At 34.3% G+C, this 21555-nt stretch overlaps 4 protein-coding genes across 4 annotated transcripts; 2 read left to right on the top strand and 2 right to left on the bottom strand.

Moving 5' to 3' along the window:
* Positions 1 to 27: 27 nt before the first annotated feature.
* Positions 28 to 9464, top strand: LOC106126044 (zinc finger protein 2 homolog). Its single transcript, XM_013323506.1, has 15 exons — positions 28 to 246; positions 707 to 841; positions 1771 to 1893; positions 2263 to 2387; positions 3125 to 3253; positions 3930 to 4068; positions 4333 to 4437; positions 4705 to 4856; positions 5348 to 5407; positions 6155 to 6268; positions 6746 to 6877; positions 7111 to 7182; positions 7515 to 7731; positions 8224 to 8370; positions 9062 to 9464. The coding sequence occupies exons 1-15, from the start codon at positions 100 to 102 to the stop codon at positions 9245 to 9247; spliced, it is 1983 nt and encodes a 660-aa protein (XP_013178960.1). The 5' UTR covers positions 28 to 99; the 3' UTR covers positions 9248 to 9464.
* A 1965-nt stretch (positions 9465 to 11429) lies between these two features.
* LOC106126038 (zinc finger protein 93) lies at positions 11430 to 14597 on the bottom strand. The gene is made up of 2 exons (XM_013323500.1): positions 14341 to 14597; positions 11430 to 14177 (listed from the first exon to the last, which is right to left on the bottom strand). Exon 2 carries the CDS (start codon positions 14169 to 14171, stop codon positions 12909 to 12911), a length of 1263 nt encoding a protein of 420 aa, XP_013178954.1. The 5' UTR covers positions 14172 to 14177; positions 14341 to 14597; the 3' UTR covers positions 11430 to 12908.
* Positions 14598 to 14932: 335 nt separating this feature from the next.
* LOC106126014 (tubulin beta chain) lies at positions 14933 to 19860 on the top strand. Its single transcript, XM_013323454.1, has 12 exons — positions 14933 to 15101; positions 15676 to 15787; positions 16041 to 16166; positions 16255 to 16356; positions 16595 to 16722; positions 16963 to 17130; positions 17430 to 17544; positions 17636 to 17706; positions 18110 to 18249; positions 18710 to 18869; positions 19221 to 19322; positions 19390 to 19860. The coding sequence occupies exons 1-12, from the start codon at positions 15045 to 15047 to the stop codon at positions 19459 to 19461; spliced, it is 1353 nt and encodes a 450-aa protein (XP_013178908.1). The 5' UTR covers positions 14933 to 15044; the 3' UTR covers positions 19462 to 19860.
* Positions 19861 to 20092: 232 nt separating this feature from the next.
* LOC106126040 (RNA-binding protein 48) lies at positions 20093 to 21369 on the bottom strand. Its single transcript, XM_013323502.1, has 2 exons — positions 21216 to 21369; positions 20093 to 20887 (listed from the first exon to the last, which is right to left on the bottom strand). Exons 1-2 carry the CDS (start codon positions 21330 to 21332, stop codon positions 20093 to 20095), a joined length of 912 nt encoding a protein of 303 aa, XP_013178956.1. The 5' UTR covers positions 21333 to 21369.
* Between the last annotated feature and the right edge of the window lie 186 nt (positions 21370 to 21555).

The following is a 21555-nucleotide window of genomic DNA, read 5'->3' as shown; positions in this document are numbered from 1 at the left end:
ACATTGACAAAGCGGGACGCCATATTGTTTTCAAACCATCACAAGTTGATATTTTTAGCTGTGTTTATATTTTGCTCGTTCTGACTTAAATTATAAAAGATGGAAGTAGATATAACAAATAACGAAGATTTAAAACCAGAAATCGAAATGCTGAATACGATTTGTCGATGTTGTTTATCTAAAAACAGAAATGGGAATAATATAATTTCGTATAGTGGATTATTTTTTGATTTAGCTGAAATTACAGTGAGTGAAATTTTCTATGTATTAATAAACAACTATATTATAATTGTTATTTTTTTACCATAAGAATCCTGTCACATACAATAATATAAACACAAAATCAAAACTTTTCTTATGTCAAAAAATTATATACTGTTAGTGTATTTGAAAATAATACCATGCAGATCTTACTAATATTATAAATGGGAATGTTTGGATGGATGCATATTGTTTGAAGGTATCTCCAGAACAGCTGCATAGATATTAGTCTGGAAAAACACAAAGCCTAATAATGAAGTTTTTTTTTACTACTGCGCGAAAAGAGTCGCGGGCGATAGCTCGTATTGCATGATGTAAAGATACTTTTGTATCAAATGATAATCATAATCGTATGGATACAAAGGTACAGAAATACTTTAGATATGTCAAAAAGGACAGTAAATTCATTAAAGATGTAAAAAAATATTACATGTTCTATTTACAGGTAACAGAATCTGATGGGTTACCGCAATGGATCTGCTGGGAATGTATAGCGTTGCTACAAAAATCCGTACGGTTTAAACATAAGCTACAGAGATCCAACATATTATTGTACGAATACATAACAAGATGTGCACCGGTATGTATACATAGCAGAGACAAAAATACTTTTAAAAATGACGTCAGTTAAAATATTACTTATCTTTATATATAATTCTTCTGTGAGTGTGTATGTCACTGAACTTCTCTCAAACGACTGGAGCGATTTTGATGAAATTTTTTGTGTGTGTTCAAGGGGATCTGTGAATGGTTTAGATTCACAATTTTCATCAAATATTAACTTCATATTAATATATTCAAATTAAAGATGTGTAGACAGGACAACGTCTGTCGGGTCCGCTAGTATAGTACAAAGCAATAGATCTTGCCTGAACCGTAGTCCAGTATGATACAATTGTGGTTATTAATGCTTTCTTATTATGATAAAATATTAGCAGTCACTTCAATGTTATAATCAATTTTAATTTAATTCATATTCCTTCTGTTTAGAGTTAAGAGCGCTACGAGCAGATGATTAATTGTAGGCAATGTTATTTCTTTTTAATAAAAACTGAAACAGTTCTTGAGTTATCTATATAGTATTTTAGACAGGCACCTTATTTTTTTAGATATATCTACATATCTTTATATATATAATTCTTCTGTGAGTGTGTATGTCACTGAACTTCTCTCAAACGACTGGACCGATTTTGATGAATTTTTTTGTGTGTGTTCAAGGGGATCTGGGAATGGTTTAGATTAACAATTTTGTCCGCTGGACAATGGTTTTTTAATTAATTTTTAATTTATTAGTAGTTGTTGATTTAGGAATGTTTTACATTGGATTCGACAGACGGCGCTACCATCGCAGTGTCAAATTGTCAGACAACGTCTGTCGGGTCCGCTAGTATTTTACATTTATTGACGTACCAAAGGGGTGACGGATGCCTTCAGTTTGACAAGCATGTATGTACTCTGTTTCATTGGAAATTTTATACCCTTGTAATAATCTACTCCGTACCTTTCCAGTTCCCCATAGATGGTCAGGATCCGGAACTAACGAAATACGAGAGTCCACAACTTTGTTCCACAACAACGCTAATATTTGATAATGACGGCAGAAGTAAGAATGGATTTCATAAAGTATTACAGGTCAGTTATTAACTCAATTCTAACACCAAAAGATGTAGGCAGAGCCATAGACTTTCATTTGGCACTGTTTAGTCACCTTTCTCGCATCATCTAAATTACTAATATTATAAATGTGAATGTTTCGATGGATGGATCTTTGTTTGAAGATATCTTCAGAATGGCTCTACAGATTCCGATGAAATTTACATATAGAACATAGTCTGAAAGAACACATAGGCTACACTAATTAAGTTTTTTTTATATATCCATGCGGACGGAGACAGCTAGTAATAAGATAAAACAAGAAATATTTCCTTATTAATTAAGAATTATTTTGTTTTACATTGTTTTGTTGCGAAGTATTAAATATCGTTTTTTTTTTATTTGCAGCATGAAAATCAAATAAATACAGTGAAGGAAACAATCAGTGTGGTTGTTGAAAAAATTGAAGATAATATTAAAGAGGAAACTCATTTTTCTGATTTTGAAGATAATTTGACATTAGAAGAATACAGGTAATATAATGATATATATTTTCTTTATATATTATAGATAAGGAAGAATCCAAAGTGTGATATTTTTCTCGCTTATGGAGTCTTTGGGACTGGACAATGTCTCTCGCTTAGGTTTCTCTCTTATCCAGATTCAACTATGTTTTCTAACAATACTAATTTTGCATTTAATTTATAAAAGAAAATAGTTTGCACATGACAATAAGGAAATAATCAAATTAGTGTTTTTTTTTATATCATAATGTGGCAAACGAGCGAGCGGTCACCTGAAATCGCTGATATAGGGAAGTGACCGTTGCCCATAGACATACGCAATTGCATATGCGTTGCCTACCTTTATTCGACGGAGCAGAGGATGCACAGAAAAAAATATATTCCCTTTCCATGCATCCTCTCATCCAGAAAGTCCACTTCCACTTCCCATGCTTTCTTTATAAGAAAAAGGCCTCCGGGACGCACAAAAGTGTTTAACAAATTATTTGAAATTTTACAGTCTTATTTGACAAAAGTCGATCTTTTAAGTGTTAGCCAATATACCTTACTAATATTATAATATAAATGTGAATGTTTAGACATAGACGTAGAACATAGTCTGGAAGAACACATAGGTTAATAATTATGTTTTTTATTAATTCCATGTGAACGGAGTGGCGGGCGAAAGCTAGTCTTTAATTAAAAAAAAGCCAACATCTTCCATTTATAATGGTAGAGTTTTTATATTTGTTATTTATATGTTACAGATCAAATGTAACGAAACTAAAAGATGATGAAAACGATATATTACAAGATGAAGAGATAAATTCATCATCAGTCAGGAAAAGAAAAAGAACAAAAACTAACGAGGAAAAAGTGAGAAAGAAAAAGAAAGTGTTGGTAGATTCTTAATAATTTCTATTATAGATAAATCCAAACTGCAAAAAATAAAAAAACACATAGGTGTTTGAAGAAAACATTTCCAAATTTTTTCATTGTAATTTTTGTAAAATCCTTTTTTTTTTCATTTAACAAAGTAAAACATACCTGCTACTAATACTAATAATATAAAGAGGAAAGATTTGTTTGTGTTCACTCCGAACCTGAACCTATTTGAAACAATCTTTAACTGTTGGAAAGGTACACTATCTCCGGATGACAGACAATATCATCATCACCTCATTATACATCCACACTGGAGGTCTCAGAGTGTACCCTAAGTGAGAGTATATGATAGTGAATGCTGTTCCAGTGCAAGACTTGACACATATGTTTGAGTTTGTCAGATATGTGCAGCATCACGATGTTTTCAACTATATGTAGACTATTATTACTATTTTTTTTTAAATATTAGCAGATTTTTTTTGTAAATTTGCTAATATTTCTTTTACCATACCGACTAAGCTCTAGGCTTGTGCTAGGATATGTTTTACGACAATAGTCGAATGGCGGGATTCGAATTCCCGACTGTAGTGGTCGGAAATCCGTACCCTTTAACCATTAGGCTATTGACGCTTTTATCTATCTATTATATTACATTAAAACTTTAGAAAAATAAACTGTTTTCCACAGCACAGAAGTAAATGAAATATTAGAAAGTATTGAAGAAAAAAAATCACGTAAGACATCAATAAGGAAACCTCCGGAACTAGATCCTAATAAAATACGAGTTATCATTTTAAATCCTGAAGAACAAATTAAAATGAAAGAGGTGACTTTTATCACATTTTTCTAAAAAAAAATATACAAGTGCGTCAGTTTTTTTAATTGAACCTTACGGTAAAATAAAAAAAATGATTGTTTTCAGAAAAAATATAGTTATAATAAAAAAATTACTTTAATGCTTATATTTAAATTCTTTATCTACTCTAAAGTCTAGTACTTATACCTTTACAAGAAACATGTTGATTTTTTTTTTAAATTGGTCGCTAATTTCTTGTTAATATTTCGACAATATATTCATGTTTGTTTTCAGGAAGAAAGTAAAGCTTCAGACAAATTTCCGTTTCAATGCAAACTTTGTTTCAAAGGTTTCAATTTTGAGAGCAAATTGCAGAACCACATGTTCAAACATAGCCCTGTAAGTTATTTTAACTTCACACACTTAAAAAAATATACACGTCGACACAAATATAAATATTTCTCCTTTACTAATTCTCAACATATCCATCTATTCTCAACATATCCATCTATTCTCAACATGTTCCATCATCACTTCTCAACATGTTCCATCTTCAATTCTCAACATGTTCCATCTTCAATTCTCAACATGTTCCATCTTCAATTCTCAACATGTTCCATCTTCAATTCTCAACATGTTCCATCTTCAATTCTCAACATGTTCCAGTCTCGGGGTACATTCGAGTGTTCCCTATGCCACATGTACCTGCCGAGCGCGTACAGTGCGAGCGTGCACGCGCTGATACACACGCGTAGGTACGAATGCTTGGAATGTGGAAGGAGGATGATTGATAGGGCATCTATATTGGAACATTACAGGTATGTAAGACTTTTGTTAGACATTGTGATATGACTAATTGTGAGTTTCTGAAACTGAAATATTTTTATGAAACATATCGTCATCGCTGTCATTTACTTAGATAAAATAGAGATGACAATATGTTGTAAGTGGGGATTTAGGTCTCGGAAACTCTCTGTTATAGTATTTTCTATTTTCATCGATATTGTAATTTATGTGTAAAAAATTAAAAAGGTTATAAACTTCTGAAATAAAAACAATCTATACGTTTTAATAAAATTGAAGTGTATGTAATATTGAGAAAAAATGATGTTTTTGCTATAGGTGATAAATAAAAAAAATTTAAGTTTTTGTCTGTCTGTATTTATGTCCGTATGTTTGTGTATGTTCCGGGTAATTTTCGGAACATGTAGACAGATTTTAATGGGACTTTAACTGGAAGGTAGCTGATGTGTGCAGGCATGTTATAGGTTATTTACTTTACTCTGACGAAGTATATTTGTCATTTTAGCGCACAACATGAAGGCATTGTGACACAATATACGTGTAACCAATGCGGCAAGGTGAGCAAGTAAGTTGTTTTGTTTCTTCTACTATCAGGGAATTTGCTGGTATACCATCTAATAGTGACAGTCGCTTGAAATACCAATAGAACGTAGATTTTAAATCTTATATATAAGATTTTCGTGTCACAATTTTCGTTCCAATACTCCTCCGAAACGGCTTGACCGATTCTCATGAAATTTTTGTAAGCATATTGAGTAGGTCTGAGAATCGGCCAACATCTATTTTTCATCTCGCGCGGACGGAGTCGCGGGCGACAGCTAGTGTGTATGTATAAAAATGTTGGTTAATTGTACACAAGTTGCTTATTATGAAATTTGCGCTTCCCAATTGTTTGTTTTGTTAGATTGGGGGTGGAGTGCGTCTTGTTGCAAGTAACGAGGCAATTTATTTCGTAAGTGGAAAACCGCGAATTGACCTGACTGTACATATGTAGATTACGATTTGACCTGTAACTTAAAGTAGTAAATCGATTTTGACGAGTGAGTTGTCATTCGAGTCGTCTTCCAGAGAGTGTCATAGAAAGTTGGGGTTTTTATTTTTTAAATTATCTCGCTTATAGAGAACTAGCTGTCGACCGCGACTCAGTCCGCGCGGAATTAATTAACTATATGCCTATCTGTTCTTCCAGACTATGTTCTACATCTATGTCAAATTTCATCGCATTTATAATATTAGTAAGATTTTCTCCAACCCCCCGGTTCTCGTTTATCCCGTTTCGACTGTATGTTTTTAATATATTAATATTTGTCAGCAATAAGAAGACACATCGTAGTCATGTTCGTAATCACCACGAGTCTGACAGACCGCGCTGTGACCAGTGCGGCAAGAGCTTCGTCAACAAGGACTCGCTCGTCGAGCACATGCAGTGAGTACCTCACACCACCTCACACGACCTCACACTACCTCACACCATCTCACACAAACAAACATACCAAAAACCATCATACCGTCTTACGAGCCCAAGTAATGAGACCTCATACGACCTCATGTCTAAATAAATACACCTTATACCGGTGTAGACCGCGGGTTCTCGCATGATACCACTTTATTATTAACACCTCTTATGACCTCACACGACCTCACATTAACAAAGATTTTATCTTGCAAGTTCCCCGTAACGTACACTATTTCAGACCTCTTTAACTTCCACACTTTATTACCAATATACCTCATACTGCCTCACATGACCTCACCGCAACACCATCTTACATCTTTATAGCCTGCTTCAAAGTAACTCATAACTTGCCTATAGTCAAAGCACCTCACACGACCTCACATTGTCTTGAACAACCTCACACCACACACAGAAGTGTAGATGCAGACAATAAGACACACATTGCAGGATACACGAGGGCGTGAAGAACTACGTGTGCGCGGAGTGCGGCGCTCGCTTCAGGACGAGGACACAGATGAGGGATCACAAGAGGAAACATTCTGATGAGAGGGAATATTACTGTGTCGAATGTGACACCAGGTCAGTGCCACATTTTGTGTCTTTTATGTTTTATGTGTTCTAATATTTTGTTACCTATTTCTTTTCTCTCTTTCGTCTTTCTTTCTTTGTCTATCTCTTTTCTTTCTTTGTATTATCTTTCTTTCTGTTCCTTTTCTTTCTTTTTTCCGATTTTTATCCGATGTCGTTATACCTGATATACAGTTTACAAACATATAAAAAGTGTTAAATCTTATATGTTTATATATTTACAGATTCAAATCTCCAAACAGTTTGAAACAGCATTTGCTGAAAAGTCGAAAACATGTCGACTCACATAGTCTAAAGTAAGTTAACATAAAAAAAACCGGTTATAACGACCGCTGTTAGTATTCATATTTCACTCTTATATGAACAAGGATTAAAATAATTGTACAGTCAGCTATATAAATATCTAAATACTAATTGTCGCCCGCGTTCAGTCACGCGGGAATTAAAAAAACTCAATTAGTCTATGTGTTCTTCCAGAATATGTTTTACTGAGAGACATCCATTGGGGGGAGTAGCCGTTGGGGAGATACATGTAAACATTCGTATTTATAATATTAGTAAGATTTACATAAGCTCGTCACGCTCGTCACGTGCGACAACTAGTGAGTACAGATATGAGATGACACAGATACGCGTGCATGTGCTGTGAGAAGCGTTTCCCGAGCGAGCGCGCGCTTCGTCACCACATCGGTGTCCAGCACGAGGGTGTGCGCGCGCATCGCTGCACTCAGTGTCCCGCAGCACTCGCCACGCGCAACTCTCTCAACAAGCACGTGCGCGCCGTGCACGCTGGAGCACGACCACCTGCCAGGCATGTCTGCGATACATGCGGCCGCGCCTTCAGGGTGAGTGTACACAACAGATACGTGTGTCTGTATACATCAGAGACACGTGTCTGTACATCACAGAGACACTAATCTCATAATCACATAGTCAACACTCGTGTTTATACACCACCGAGACTTGTGCAAGTACACTGTCGAGACACCTGTCTATACACAACATAGACACGTGTCTACATCGTCATGACTCGGGTCTGTATACCATAGAGACTTGTATGTATACTTATCAAGGCACGTGCTTGAACACCACCGAGACACATGCTTGTATATTATGGAGACACATTTCATAAATTAATAATAAAAAGGAATGCATATTTTTTTATAAAATTGCTAGAATGTTTTATAAAACTCTGAGACATTACAAACTCTTGGTGCTAGCGCCACTTAGAGCTTTCAGTTTTTCTACATTCGTATTCTTCCACAGATTCAAAGAGATAGCGATGTCTTCGATAAGTTAGTTTATTTTTTAATTAACTAATTAAATATCTTGTAAAGGGTAAAAGTGTACTAATGAATCACGTGCGCACTCACACCGGAGAGAAACCATTCTCGTGTACTGAGTGCGGGCGTCGCTTCACACAGCGCACCGCCATGCGCACACACACGCGTCTCGTGCATCTCAAAGTGCGCCGCAACGCCAAGGTGAGTGTACATGACACGTGTCCTAGTGAGACATGTGTCTTAGTGAGACATGTCTACATGTGACACGTGTATACATGTGACACGTGTCTACATGAGACACGTGTCTACGTATACACTTTACTAGCTGTCGCCAGCGATGTGTTCTTCCAGACTATGTTCTACATCTATAACTTTCAGTGTGATACATGCAGCTATTCTAGAGATATCTTCTTACAAACTTACATTTAAACATTTGCATTTTTTATATTAATAAGAGTTTACTAGTTGTCGCCCGCGACTCCGTCTGTGCATAATTAAAAAAAGCTTCATAATGTATATGTATGTCCGAATTTAATCAAAATCCATTTAAACCGTTCTGTAAATATCTTGTAACAAACATACATCCATACATTTATAATATTAGTAAGATTTGGAACAGCGCATATTATATTTGAATTCTATTGTGACGTAGTTTAAAACTGTTTTTATTTATATAGTCTTAAATTTTCAAAGCGTCAATAGCCTAATGGTTAAGGGTACGGATTTCTGATCACGAGGTCGGGGGTTCGAATCCTGACATTCGACTATTGTCGTAAACCATATCCTAGCACAAGCCTAGAGCTTAGTTGGAATGGTAAAAGAAATATTAGTAAATTTACAACAAAAATCTGCTAATATTTTTTGTAAAAAAAAATTGTCTAATTTATGACAGATAAAACCGGAACCGGATCAATCGGAGGAGATACAACTTAAGATAGTGGAAACGTACCCTAAGAAAGAGAATCAACAAATAAAATTAGTGGAAACGATAGCTAAGCGAGAGAACAACTTGGTGTTTGAGGATTGGCAGGGACCTGTCAACTCTGAGGTCTACTTCCACGTCACTGCTGGACCCTGACCTCGGACAGAAGAATAAAGATGATAACAGAACATTAGTCTGACAAAAAGGCCAATTTTAGACCGCTTCTCCTTTTGTAATAAAGGATGGGTAAGGAATGTGCTTATGACAGGGGAGGAGATGTAAAAGAAATGGACATTTTTCATCACACAGTTTTACCAAAATATATTTCATGTAATTTTTTCGTGTTTTTTTTTAAATTTCAATGTCCATTGTCTTGAAAACTGATGATTTTTTTTTATCTGTATAAATAAAAAAAAATTGTGTGAATTTAGTTCGTTTCATTGAATAACAAGACAATGTTAAATCACAATTATGTGTAGGCTTTATTTGCTAGCTGTTGCCCGCGACTCCGTCCGCGCGAAGTTAAAAAAAAAACATAATAAGTAGCCTATGTTTTCTTCCAGACTATGTTCTATATGTATGACAAATTTCATTAACATCCATGCAGCAGTTCTGGAGACATCTTCTAACAAACATACATATAAACATTCGTATTTATAATATTAGTAAAATAGAGCGTCGGTGGCTTAGGGTTTAAGTATTTAATTTGTGATCTGCATGTCCTGTGTTCGAATCACGCCATGTACCAATGTGTTGTTACGTTGAAGGAAAACATCGTGATGCTGCACATATCTGACAAACACAAACATATGTGTCAAGTCTTGCACTGCACCAGCATTCACTATCACATACTCTCACTTAGGGTAGACTCTGAGACTCGAGAGTGGGGTTTGTATAGTGAGCTGATGATATACATTTTAAATATGCGTATTTAAATAAAACAAATATTCCAAATAACCGTTTATTTGCACAATTTAATAAAGATATTATATTTACAACAAAATATTAATATATTTATATGTATTTTATCAATTTTTGATGGTTTTAACAGACTATTGCAATTTACAAAACATTCTCTGTCAAAGTCAATTTTATTGCCACCGTAAAATAGAGAACAGAACAGACACAAACTTTAAAAAAATATTAATTTCACGTTAATAAATCAACTAGTTACTATAATTCTTTTACTTCTCAAAACCAGGGATTTGTTGACGAAAATATTTGCATATCTCTTCGTAAATCATCGAAAAGTGGCGAGATCAGTCGCTAAGCGATTCAACATCTGTAGCGTCTTCGACATTTCTGACGTCGCCAAAACTCGCCTATTTGTCAAGATCGTTATTAGAAAGTTGCTACGATTTTCAAGATGGCGGAGCTAAAGGAACGTACCCATACTACGTGACCTGTTTAGAGGGGGGCCGGAGTCCTTAAAACACTACGGTCAGTCACAGGAGCGGGGGTCTCAGATTTTAGTCACGTAGTCGTTACTTGTTGTTTTATAATACATAATTCACTAGTAATTTAAGTATGCATACTAGAAAGAAGAGTATGAGTCAATTTTTTTTTTAAATCAAGTCTTGGCATGTACTACGAGAGGTCACCGAGGGGTGGTAGGGTTAAAAAAATAGCTCACGTAGTATGGGTATGTTCCCTAAATACAGTTGACATATCGCTGTCCGTGACAGAATAGACTCGCGTTGATTCAACATTTTGTGTCGCGACGCGGCCATACAATATTAATTTCGACGTTTTACTTTTCCTTGTGTATTAAAAAGCTAACAATGTACAGTTTCAAGTTTCGTTTCGTGTCTATCCACTCTTTGTTTTTTTTTTATCCCGTTTTTCTGTATAAAAGTTTTTAGGTTAGAAAAACTTTTTGTATTCCAAAGTACAATAACTTTAATATATTTTATATTAAAGCTCTACAATAACAAACACCCTATATATAATCACAATTTTATTAAAAAAATACTAAAGAATTTGAAGCTGAAATACTTTTTAATTCTATAAAGTGACAATCTACAGAGTGTACTAATAAAGCAAATACATTAAGAGAATTTTTTTTTCAAAGAGAATTTTATTTACGCGTCAGTATTTTATTATTTACAAAATCTATATTAAAAATTTATAAAATTCTAATGTCTACAAATTTCAATTTTTTAAAATGTAATATTTTAATTACGAATCAAAGAAACAAAGTATTAATTAAACGCAATACCAACATTCCAGGAAAATACAACATTTATAACTAATTTGACAAAAAAAAAACCTAATATTAACAACTCATATTAAAATTAAAAATAATATGATATATTTTTAAGCAAATATTGTCAAAAATGTTACTTAAAATATACAAAGATATGACAATCGAATAAGTTTTAGCTAATTTTAGAGTAAGATTAGTTAAATCGAAAAAATCTACCAAACACTAACCGTGGGTTTCTTAGACCAAAATCCGATCTCAAAAAATATGATCTCAGAAACCAACGGTAAGACATACATTGCCATCAAGTTGTACAAAAACATATTTAACTGTATTTCTTCAAAGTAAATTACAGTAAAAACATGTTTCCTTACAAGTTGTTACACAATGTAAAGAGTCATATCCCAACATGAATAAATCCAGCAAAGATGAAATTACTACAAAGAGGAAGAACAAAGCAAATATTTTATGAAAAAGATATTCTAGTGAAGGGAGACGATAAGCATCTGCAATTGCCAATGCGTTGCCCACCTTTAATCTACATAGAGGAACGCATAGAAAGGGAATATTTCCCCTTACTATGTATCTCCTCCATCAAATCCACTTCCTCTTCCCATTTTCTTATAAAGGAAGATAAGACTCTAATGAGGCCTCCGGTTTATTACTAAAAAGTGTATATACATTTATTTCAAAACATCTAAATATATGAAAACATTTATCTATACTACTATTATATATTTTCTAAAATAACTAACACTTAAAAATATGTCTAATTAGTACAAATCCCAGCTTTATAATGTACATAAAAAAATTATTCCGACCGTCTCTCAACAATTGACAAAATTTACTTTAAATCATCATTATGGCAAAAGTTCAACTGATATAAGACAAAAGTTGCAAAAGAATTACGTTCACAATATAACTAGTAAGATTACAAACTGATTGGTAACAATTTAAACAAAAAAAAAAACAAGACAAATCACAAGTTCATACCAACTTGAAAATACTACTAATTCCTGATTCAAACATTAATTGATCACTAAGGGGCCACTTAACATCTGTGTGACAAATTAATTTATACACATTATATAATCTATGTTATAGTGTAAAAATTCTGAGATTATTTCTATCTACAAGCATTAATAAGAAAAATCTCTCATACATAATATAGTTGAACATTGATAAGCAAGAGTCCAAGGGATCACCATATTATTGCTAAACAGGGTTTCTCGATTATGGAGGTTGTCCCTCATAAAAATTTCTCGCTTATCCGTGTCCAACAGTAATCCTAAATTTCGTTACAAACAAAGCTTATTGCACTGTTAAAAATTATTTCTTTAACAGTGGGTTTCTGAGACAAATCTCTGTATAAAACATTGTTTAAAACTTGTATATTGGCCTCGGAAACCCACAGTTCCACAGATCCCGCTTATTTCATATCTTAAATATTAGTAAATTATTTGATATTTACTAACCTTGTTACTATTCCGAACCTCTAGAAATGTTACTTTGGGCTGTGGGAGGTCACTATGCACTGACTAAGGTCTAGCTCACACACAACACATATGTAAGAACAAAAATACCACAATTCCCAATTTTTAAAGACACAACATTTCATTCAGATTCACTTTCAGTATCATCAGATTCAGATTCGGAACTACTAACAGGTTCACATTTTATAAATTCAAATTCCTTGTGAACTTTCCTCGGTCTACCCCTTCTCTTCGGTGGGTTACCAGCTTTACGTTCATCACCCATCACAGTCTTCACCATCTGTGAGATCCGTTTCAAATGTTGCTGTTCATGTCTCTGTAAATGGTTATTCAAATATCTTTTAATCTTGAATCTCTTGTTACATTGAGGACATTCGTGTTCATATTTAGTTTCATCAACATCTAAATGCACAGAATTGTTGTGCCGCTTCAAATAATGCGCGTGCGCAAACTCTTTATCACATTTCTCGCAACGCAACTTAGGTTTATCTGGATGTACTATCTTCTTATGTTTCTTTAAACGTACAGCTGAATGGAAATATTTATCACACTGGTCGCATTTCACTTTATTTTCTAGTGATGTATGAACTTGCATATGTTCCTTCAAATATTGATCATTCTTAAACTCTTTAAGACATTCGGGACATTGGACTTTAGATTCTAAGGGGGGATGTATATTTAAAATATGTCTCTTCATATGATGACGAGATTTGAATGTCATCGGACAGAACACACATTGGTGTCTTTCAACTTGCGAATGTTGGAAGTGTAGATGTCTGTTTAAGTTCAAATGTGTTTTGTAAAGTTTCTGACAAAGAGGACACTGATATTTATCTTTATCTTCGATGTGACATGAATCCATGTGATGACGTAGTTTGTACGGTACACTGAACTGTTTACCACATACAGGACACTTTATTTCTGGTAATGTGGCGGGGTGGGCACGTTTAACATGCATATGTAAAGCCCTCCTTGTGCGAAACTCTTGGAAACAGAACTGACAGTAACATTTTTCCGATTCAGAGTAATGTTTGTTCATTCTATGCATGTATAAGTAGTGTTTATTTTTAAATGTTTTGACGCAAATGTCACAGATCACCGCAGAATCTTCGGAAGAATGTACTCTTGTAGTATGAAGGTATAGATTTTGGTAGTTTTTAAATTCTTTGTTACATCTCTGGCAGATGTACTGTTTGGTACGTTTGGGAAACATCACTGGTTTCCATGTTGAAAGAACTGATTCGTACATCTCTCGTTGTTCCTCTGTCAGTATAGAACTTGTTACGCTGATGAATTTGAGAGGTCCAGAGGGCGCTGGGGAGACTGCCGCAGTTTCCTCGCCCTCCTCATTCCTTTCAGTTTCTGATTTTATTGATGTTTCCATTTTTATCTGGAAAACATATTTAATACATTATTTTTAATACAATATATGTATTTAGTGCTTTTTGAAGTCATATAAATCGAGTAATTTTTTAGATTATACGAAGAAATGAACCTACAATTCTTACTGTTCTTTACAAAAATAGATTATAAAATGTTTTCAGGTTACTTACATATTTTCACAAACTCTTTACACTAAAAATATAAACCAGCAATACGTCATAAAGTTTATCATGTATGATCACAAAAGAATTATCAACTTTGACATGAAAATATACCCATTTTCCTATACTTTAACAATTTTATTACGTCAAATTGATACTCAGACATTGTTACACACAAATAAACTGCACGGTAAGGAGATAAAGTATTTGAAATGATTTAATTTCTACTAATAAAAAAACTAATCGATTTTTACAAAATAAAATATTCTATTGGCGAGTTTTTTTTGTTGACAGATGACATTTATGCATTATGTTAAGTGTGCACAGATTAAAGTTACTAACGAATGTAGATTATATAAAATATTTTTTTTAATTAAACACAAAAAAATTACTACTATTAAAATTAAATATTTTTTTTATATTGATCAGTTTTTAATTAATTTAAAGACAATAATTAATTTTAGGATACCACGTTTAGTTTTCTCCCCTTCAGATAATATAGAATATTATCTTAAGTAAAATAAGTAATTTCTAAAACCTAAAAATATCAAAATTAATACAATTAACTCGTAATTACAATGAAATATTATTAGGACACGCGTTATTTATAATTAGAAATCAAACAACTCGCATCCCACGTGCCATCTTCTATTATAATAGTGCAACTAGTTATCTTTTCTGGCGAACAGATAGTTTATTTAAAACTTAAAATAATGCGTGAAATAGTTCATCTCCAGGCTGGTCAATGCGGTAATCAGATAGGATCGAAGGTGCGCTTTTTTTTACGTTTCATTTGTATAAAGACGCAAATAGAAATGGATATCTATTTATATTTGTGTTACGCTCTACTTACTAGTGCGTCGCAGGATCATGGTTGAGCGACTGAGAAAATTGTAAACTATATACGAAGGTGTTTGTCTGGATAAAATATAAAACGTTATTATGCACAAATAACGTTTTTAAATGATTTAAACCTCATACTACGTTAATTACAAAATAATGAAGAGTTAATTTGAAGGGGATTTATTTAAATTTTATTTTATTCATCTTCACAAATTATACATCATTTTATTAGTGGCCAATACTTTATCTTTTTTTTTATTCGCACATCCTGACCTACTTTTTACATTAGGACAAAACGAACGGAAAAAATAACGCATTCATTTAAAAAAAAATCCGAATTAGAAAATATTTTTCGAGATAAGCATTGAATAAAGGTGATTAAGTGCGAAATTTATTTTGTCGCAATTTATCGGGAAAAGGTAAAGCGTTAATTTCTTATTGTATCTAGTCGCATAGCATATCTCTCGCTCTATTATAAACAGACTATTTATCCAAACTTAGTTCTGGGAGATAATATCAGACGAGCATGGGATCGATCAAACTGGCCACTACAAAGGTGACAGCGATCTGCAACTGGAAAGAATTCAAGTTTATTACAACCAAGCGGCAGATGGTGAGTTAAACTTTCCTTTATTATCCAACTGAAATCCACTATTGAGTGTTGATTGTAAGATAGACTGATAAGTATCATACTGGCTTTATCAAATGGTCTTTAAGATAAAAAAGAAAATACCTTAAATTGAAGCGTCAATTAGCATCATAAAGCCGTTCTTAGCTATACAACAGAACACTAACGGCACTTATTGTGAAGCGTCCAGGAAGCGTCTAATATTAACGGAGTTATCCGGTTGGTTCATCATTTCCAGGTAACCGTTATGTCCCACGTGCTGTCCTGGTTGATCTGGAACCGGGGACAATGGATGCCATCCGCTCTTCTAGCTACGGCCAGCTGTTCCGACCCGATAACTACGTGTTCGGACAGAGTGGAGCTGGTGAGATGAACCCGGACCTATGAATTACAATGCATAACTACTGAGCTACGGATGCTCTTTTATTCAAGAGAAATTCTCTGTGTTATAGGTAACAACTGGGCTAAGGGCCACTACACAGAAGGTGCGGAGTTGGTGGAGGCCGTCATGGACGTCGTGAGAAAAGAGGCTGAACCCTGCGACTGTTTGCAAGGTTATATTTAGAACTCAAATCTTACACCTTATCTCATCCTAGCATAATAGTAACGCAAAAACATCAAATATTATTTTATATATGGTCTAACTGACCATAAGTCGAACGTAGTGGACCTAAAATATCATGTTTTATAAAAATAGGAGTCAACAAATGATGGCATTAACAGATTTACTTTAGTTACTAAGAATTGATTCATTCTATCGTGAGCCACCGTAGCGTACGGACGTGTCTGTAGGTTTCCAGCTGACGCACTCTCTGGGCGGCGGCACGGGCTCCGGGCTGGGAACTCTGCTGCTCGGCAAATTGCGTGAGGAGTACCCTGACCGCATCGTCAATACATTCAGTGTTATGCCCTCACCTAAGGTAAGGGTACACAGCAATAGAAAAAATACCTAAGAAAAATAGCTAACGGTCAAACTGACTGTAAACATTCAAGAGAAGAATATGTATAGAGTGATACCTTACTAGTCAAAATCGGTTCAGTAGTTTGGGTTACAAGAGACGTCAGTATGGCTGTATCTTCAAACGTCTTAATTTATCTTTTACCGTTAAAAAATGTTCTTTTGTCGTCCTTCTAAGCAGTTTAAACGTGTTTTGTGTCAGGTATCAGACACAGTGGTAGAGCCGTACAACGCGACGTTGTCGGTGCATCAACTGGTGGAGAACACGGACGAGACTTTCTGCATCGACAACGAAGCGCTCTACGACATTTGCTTCCGTACACTTCGCCTCGCCAGCCCTACATATGGAGACCTCAACCATCTCGTCTCTGTGAGATACTAAAAAACTATTCATTACTTAATAACTATCTAAAAACACTGAGTTTTAGTAGTTTAATCTGACATACTAGCTATCGCCCGCGATTCCGTCCGCGCGTTATTTAAAAAAAACTTAAATAGTAGCCTGTGTGTTCTGCGTCTATGCCAAATTTCAGCGAAATCCATTTAACCGTTCTTAAGATATCTTCAAAGAAACATCCATTGAAACATTCGCATTTATAATATATTAGTATGATAGATTCGTTTAACCGTTTCATTAAAACCAAATTTTTTGATTTCCTTTGTCGTCAGCTAACCATGTCAGGAGTGACAACATGTCTGCGGTTCCCCGGCCAACTGAATGCAGATCTTCGCAAGCTGGCTGTCAACATGGTGCCATTCCCTAGACTGCATTTCTTTATGCCAGGTTTGGTGTTGAATTCAAACTCTTGACCTCGTTATTGCATATCCTTGACCTTTATTAACTGGAAATCAACTTTGTGTCCTATATAATATAGGTTTCGCGCCCCTCACGGCTCGCAATAGTCAAGGTTACAGAGCTCTAACAGTGCCAGAGTTGACTCAACAGGTATTTATAAATTGTTTAATAATTTTGTAACACTGCTCTTTATGACAAAGGACTCAATTTATTATATATATAGACTTTGAGAGAAACGCTAGCGTGTGTTATACTGTAGTGTAACGCCATCTATTATCACAGACAAGACATATTCTAATAGTACTTACGTGCATAGTAGCCTACATGATAATTCTAGACTGTGTTCGATGCATGTAGCACTCCTGGAGATACCTTCTCAACAAATATCCATCTATCCATCCAAACATTCGCATTTATAATATCACTTAGATGTTAACTTTTCAAGGTCAATTACGAATTTAAGAATTTATGATCTCTTAACTATATCCGGCCTTTGATACCGTTTTGAGAATATCATGAAATACTCCATAGGTTCATATTATATGTTTAACAGATGTTCAGTCCAGTGAACATGATGGCGGCGTGTGACCCGCGACACGGACGCTACCTCACAGTGGCGGCCATCTTCCGCGGCCACATGTCTATGAAGGAGGTCGACGAACAGATGCTTACAGTACAAGACAAGAACTCCAGGTGAAGACATTTTGCATAGTGTATAATATCAAGGGTCCTTTTTAGTGCTATTAGGTCTCGCAGACCTGTGATGCCCCTTCTGTACAGGGCCCTGGACATTTGCTCAACCGTTCCCTACCCTAACGCCGCTACTGATAATGTTACTAACTTCTGGACTTAGGCCTCTTCTCTTTCTATCAAACCTACTAAGGTAAGGTTTTTGGAAATTAGGGTCCTGGTAAGTATATGAAGAGATTTTGAATACTACAACATATTTTGCACCTTTACTTGTACCATTTTAACTAAGCTCTATGCTTGTGCTTCGAACTACCGAATTCGTACTACCGACCTCGTGATCGGATATCCGAACCCTCAACCATTAGGCTATTGGCGCTTCCCATTTTAGTAACAGTTTTATTTTACATTGTTTCGTTTTGTTAAATAATTAACAAATAGTATTTAGTATTCATATTGTGTGCAGTTACTTCGTGGAATGGATCCCCAACAACGTGAAGGTGGCTGTGTGCGACGTGCCGCCACGCGGCCTGAAGATGGCCGCCACATTTGTCGGAAACTCCACCGCTATACAAGAGATATTCAAACGAATCTCTGAACAGTTCACGCTCATGTTCAGGAGGAAGGTAAGGATAACCTAGACTGAAATAACACTTATATATACTAAGGGCCCTAGTTTACTAAGTAAGGGCCCTAGTTTACTAAGTAAGGGCCCTAAATTGATATTTGTTAAGGGCCCTAACTAAAGACAATAAATTTTGAGTAAAGGCCTAAAAAACTAAGGATAAATAACGACTCGATAATCACCAGACCCTAAGTGATTACTACGATTAAGATTATATTTTTTTATTATGAAATCTAAGAGAAAAAGCCCTTATAGTATAATGATAAGACTTTAGTCGCTATTACGAGCTTCTCGATGACACTTGAACTTGTTTAGGGCCTTAATGGACTTAGATAAAGTAATTAAATAACAGGCGTTCCTGCACTGGTACACGGGCGAGGGTATGGACGAGTTAGAGTTTACTGAAGCTGAGAGCAACATGAACGATTTAATTGCAGAATATCAGCAGTATGAGGTAACTAAGACCTTCTTTCTGTTAACTGACACTCCGCAGTGACATAACACTAAAATTATTCTTGCAGGAAGTAGGTGTAGAGGAAGGGGAATTTGATGACCAAGAAGAGATGCCCGGAGAGGATTATCCTGAAGAATAATTAACAATTTGAACCAAAGATTTATCTTTTTTTTCGTAGTCCCTTTTAAGATTTTTAATTGATTTTGGTCATTAGTTATTAGGAACTTCGTGTACTCTCAACTTGTAATCCTGGAGCTGGACAACTTTGGGAGTAACTGTTTAAAAAAATAATTTTGGCATCGTTTTTACTTAAATGCGCATGTTGAAGTTCCAAACAGTTAATTTTATATATTAGTTGCTATCCTCACCACAACTATCAACCGCAACCGTCAGCGCCAAAATGGCGGAGATGAAATAGGCACAAAATACCGCGGTTTATAACCTGTCCATATATATATAGGTGTATTAAAACGAATTTAGAATGTATTTTTAGTGTTGCCAAATAAAATTAAGGACCATTTAAAATTTATTAGATAACTAAGATTATTTATTATAGAATTTTGTATTCAAATTTGATAAAAATAAATCTTTGTTTGTTAATTATTTGTATTCATTTAAATAAATAATTCAAAGGCCGGTAACGCATCTGCAGTTCCTCTGGTGTTGCAGATGTCCATGGGTGTCATTGATCACCTCGGTGTTCCCGCCGCTTGTTTGCCACCTTCTCTTATAAAAAAAAAATAATAATAATAAATAAAACATGTTTTTTATTAACTTTTTTTATTGAAATTAAACACAATCTTATTGACAGGTTTATTTCTAATTCTTCTAATGTCTTCGTTACCAAATTTATCATAATTTAAATGTTCATTTATGTTTGTTATTATTTCTTTATCTGCAGATGTACAATCTACAATTTGTATTGGAGTTTCTAATTTATTTATCAGTGGCCCTTTTTCAATAACTTTAGGTAAAGATTTTTTATCTGTACTTTCATTATTTGATTTATTTACATTATCTATGGTTGGGGTATTGTCTATGCTTTTCTCAGCCATAAAGCATGGCTTATACTTTTTTATCACTTCATCAAAGGCTTTTTTCCTTTTATTCTTAATTATTTTATTACTTAAATTAATTGTATTTATCTCTCCCATATTTAATTTTTTAACATCATTTACCTTTGGTATTTCTAAATCTATTGTCTTTTTTGGTATTTCTTCTTTTATTTGTAAATTACGAAGTCTGTACAAGACATCTCTTTGTCTTTGAAGTATTTTTTCTTTTGTTTCCTCAATACTTTCCATTTCCGGTGCATAACACACATGTAGAGATCCACCGTAGAAGTTTTTTGTATCTAACATTCTTTTAGCAATCCTAGAGGATTGTATTCTTTCATATTGAGCATGGTATGTCTCAGTAAAAGATTCCGCAGGATGTTCTGTTGATATGTTAAACTTTAAAAGTTTACCGAACCTCATAAATAAAGCTTTAGTCTCTTGTCGGAGATTCAAACTTGGAACTCCAAATATTAGGAGATGATTGGATTCATTAGCTATTGTGTATACCTAAAAAATTGGAAAAATATTGGATACTAATAACAAAAAAAGCTGGACGTAAAAAGCCAAAAGTAGACCTGTGTGGAGAAATTTACTTGACCAGGCTCTGACACCGCGACTGTTGCGGCTCAGAAGACAATGAAACAATTTTAGTTATGCTTGCAATCAAATTTACATGGGTATAATTGTATTTGGTACAGTAATTTATTTTAAGTTTGTAAGTTTTACACAAAGAAATACTGAATTGAACCAACAAAACACAATTCCACTACATATTAATATTTAAAAAGTTAAATTTACTTGCATTTCTTAATAAATTAAAGTTTTAATTGTTTACCTTAACAGCAGTTAATTTCCTGCCTTGTCTGTAAGGTAGACGATTTGTACAGAGCGGTTGTTGTTCGTGGTGAGGTAACACTATTTTATTTTCATTTTCAGTTTTATTTGTATTCATAATTAATTATTTTAATAAATAGGAAGACACCAAACTAGTGATTTTGTTATTGTTTGAATAAAAAAAATGTCAGTTGTCAGTGTCTCTTTGACGGCAAATAAAAGTTGCCATATAAAAAAAACTTTTTTAAATTTTAGGATACTGGTATTTTGATCAATTAATTTGAACTTCAACTTATAATTTCGGTTTTCGCCTTTATAACTAATATACGGTAATACCAGAA

Source organism: Papilio xuthus, unplaced genomic scaffold (genome assembly GCF_000836235.2).
Source record: "Papilio xuthus unplaced genomic scaffold, Pxut_1.1 DF825355.1, whole genome shotgun sequence".
Classification (NCBI taxonomy): Eukaryota; Metazoa; Arthropoda; class Insecta; order Lepidoptera; family Papilionidae; genus Papilio; species Papilio xuthus.
Note: the sequence above shows the minus strand (reverse complement) of the source record. Positions and strands in the feature narration are given on the sequence as shown.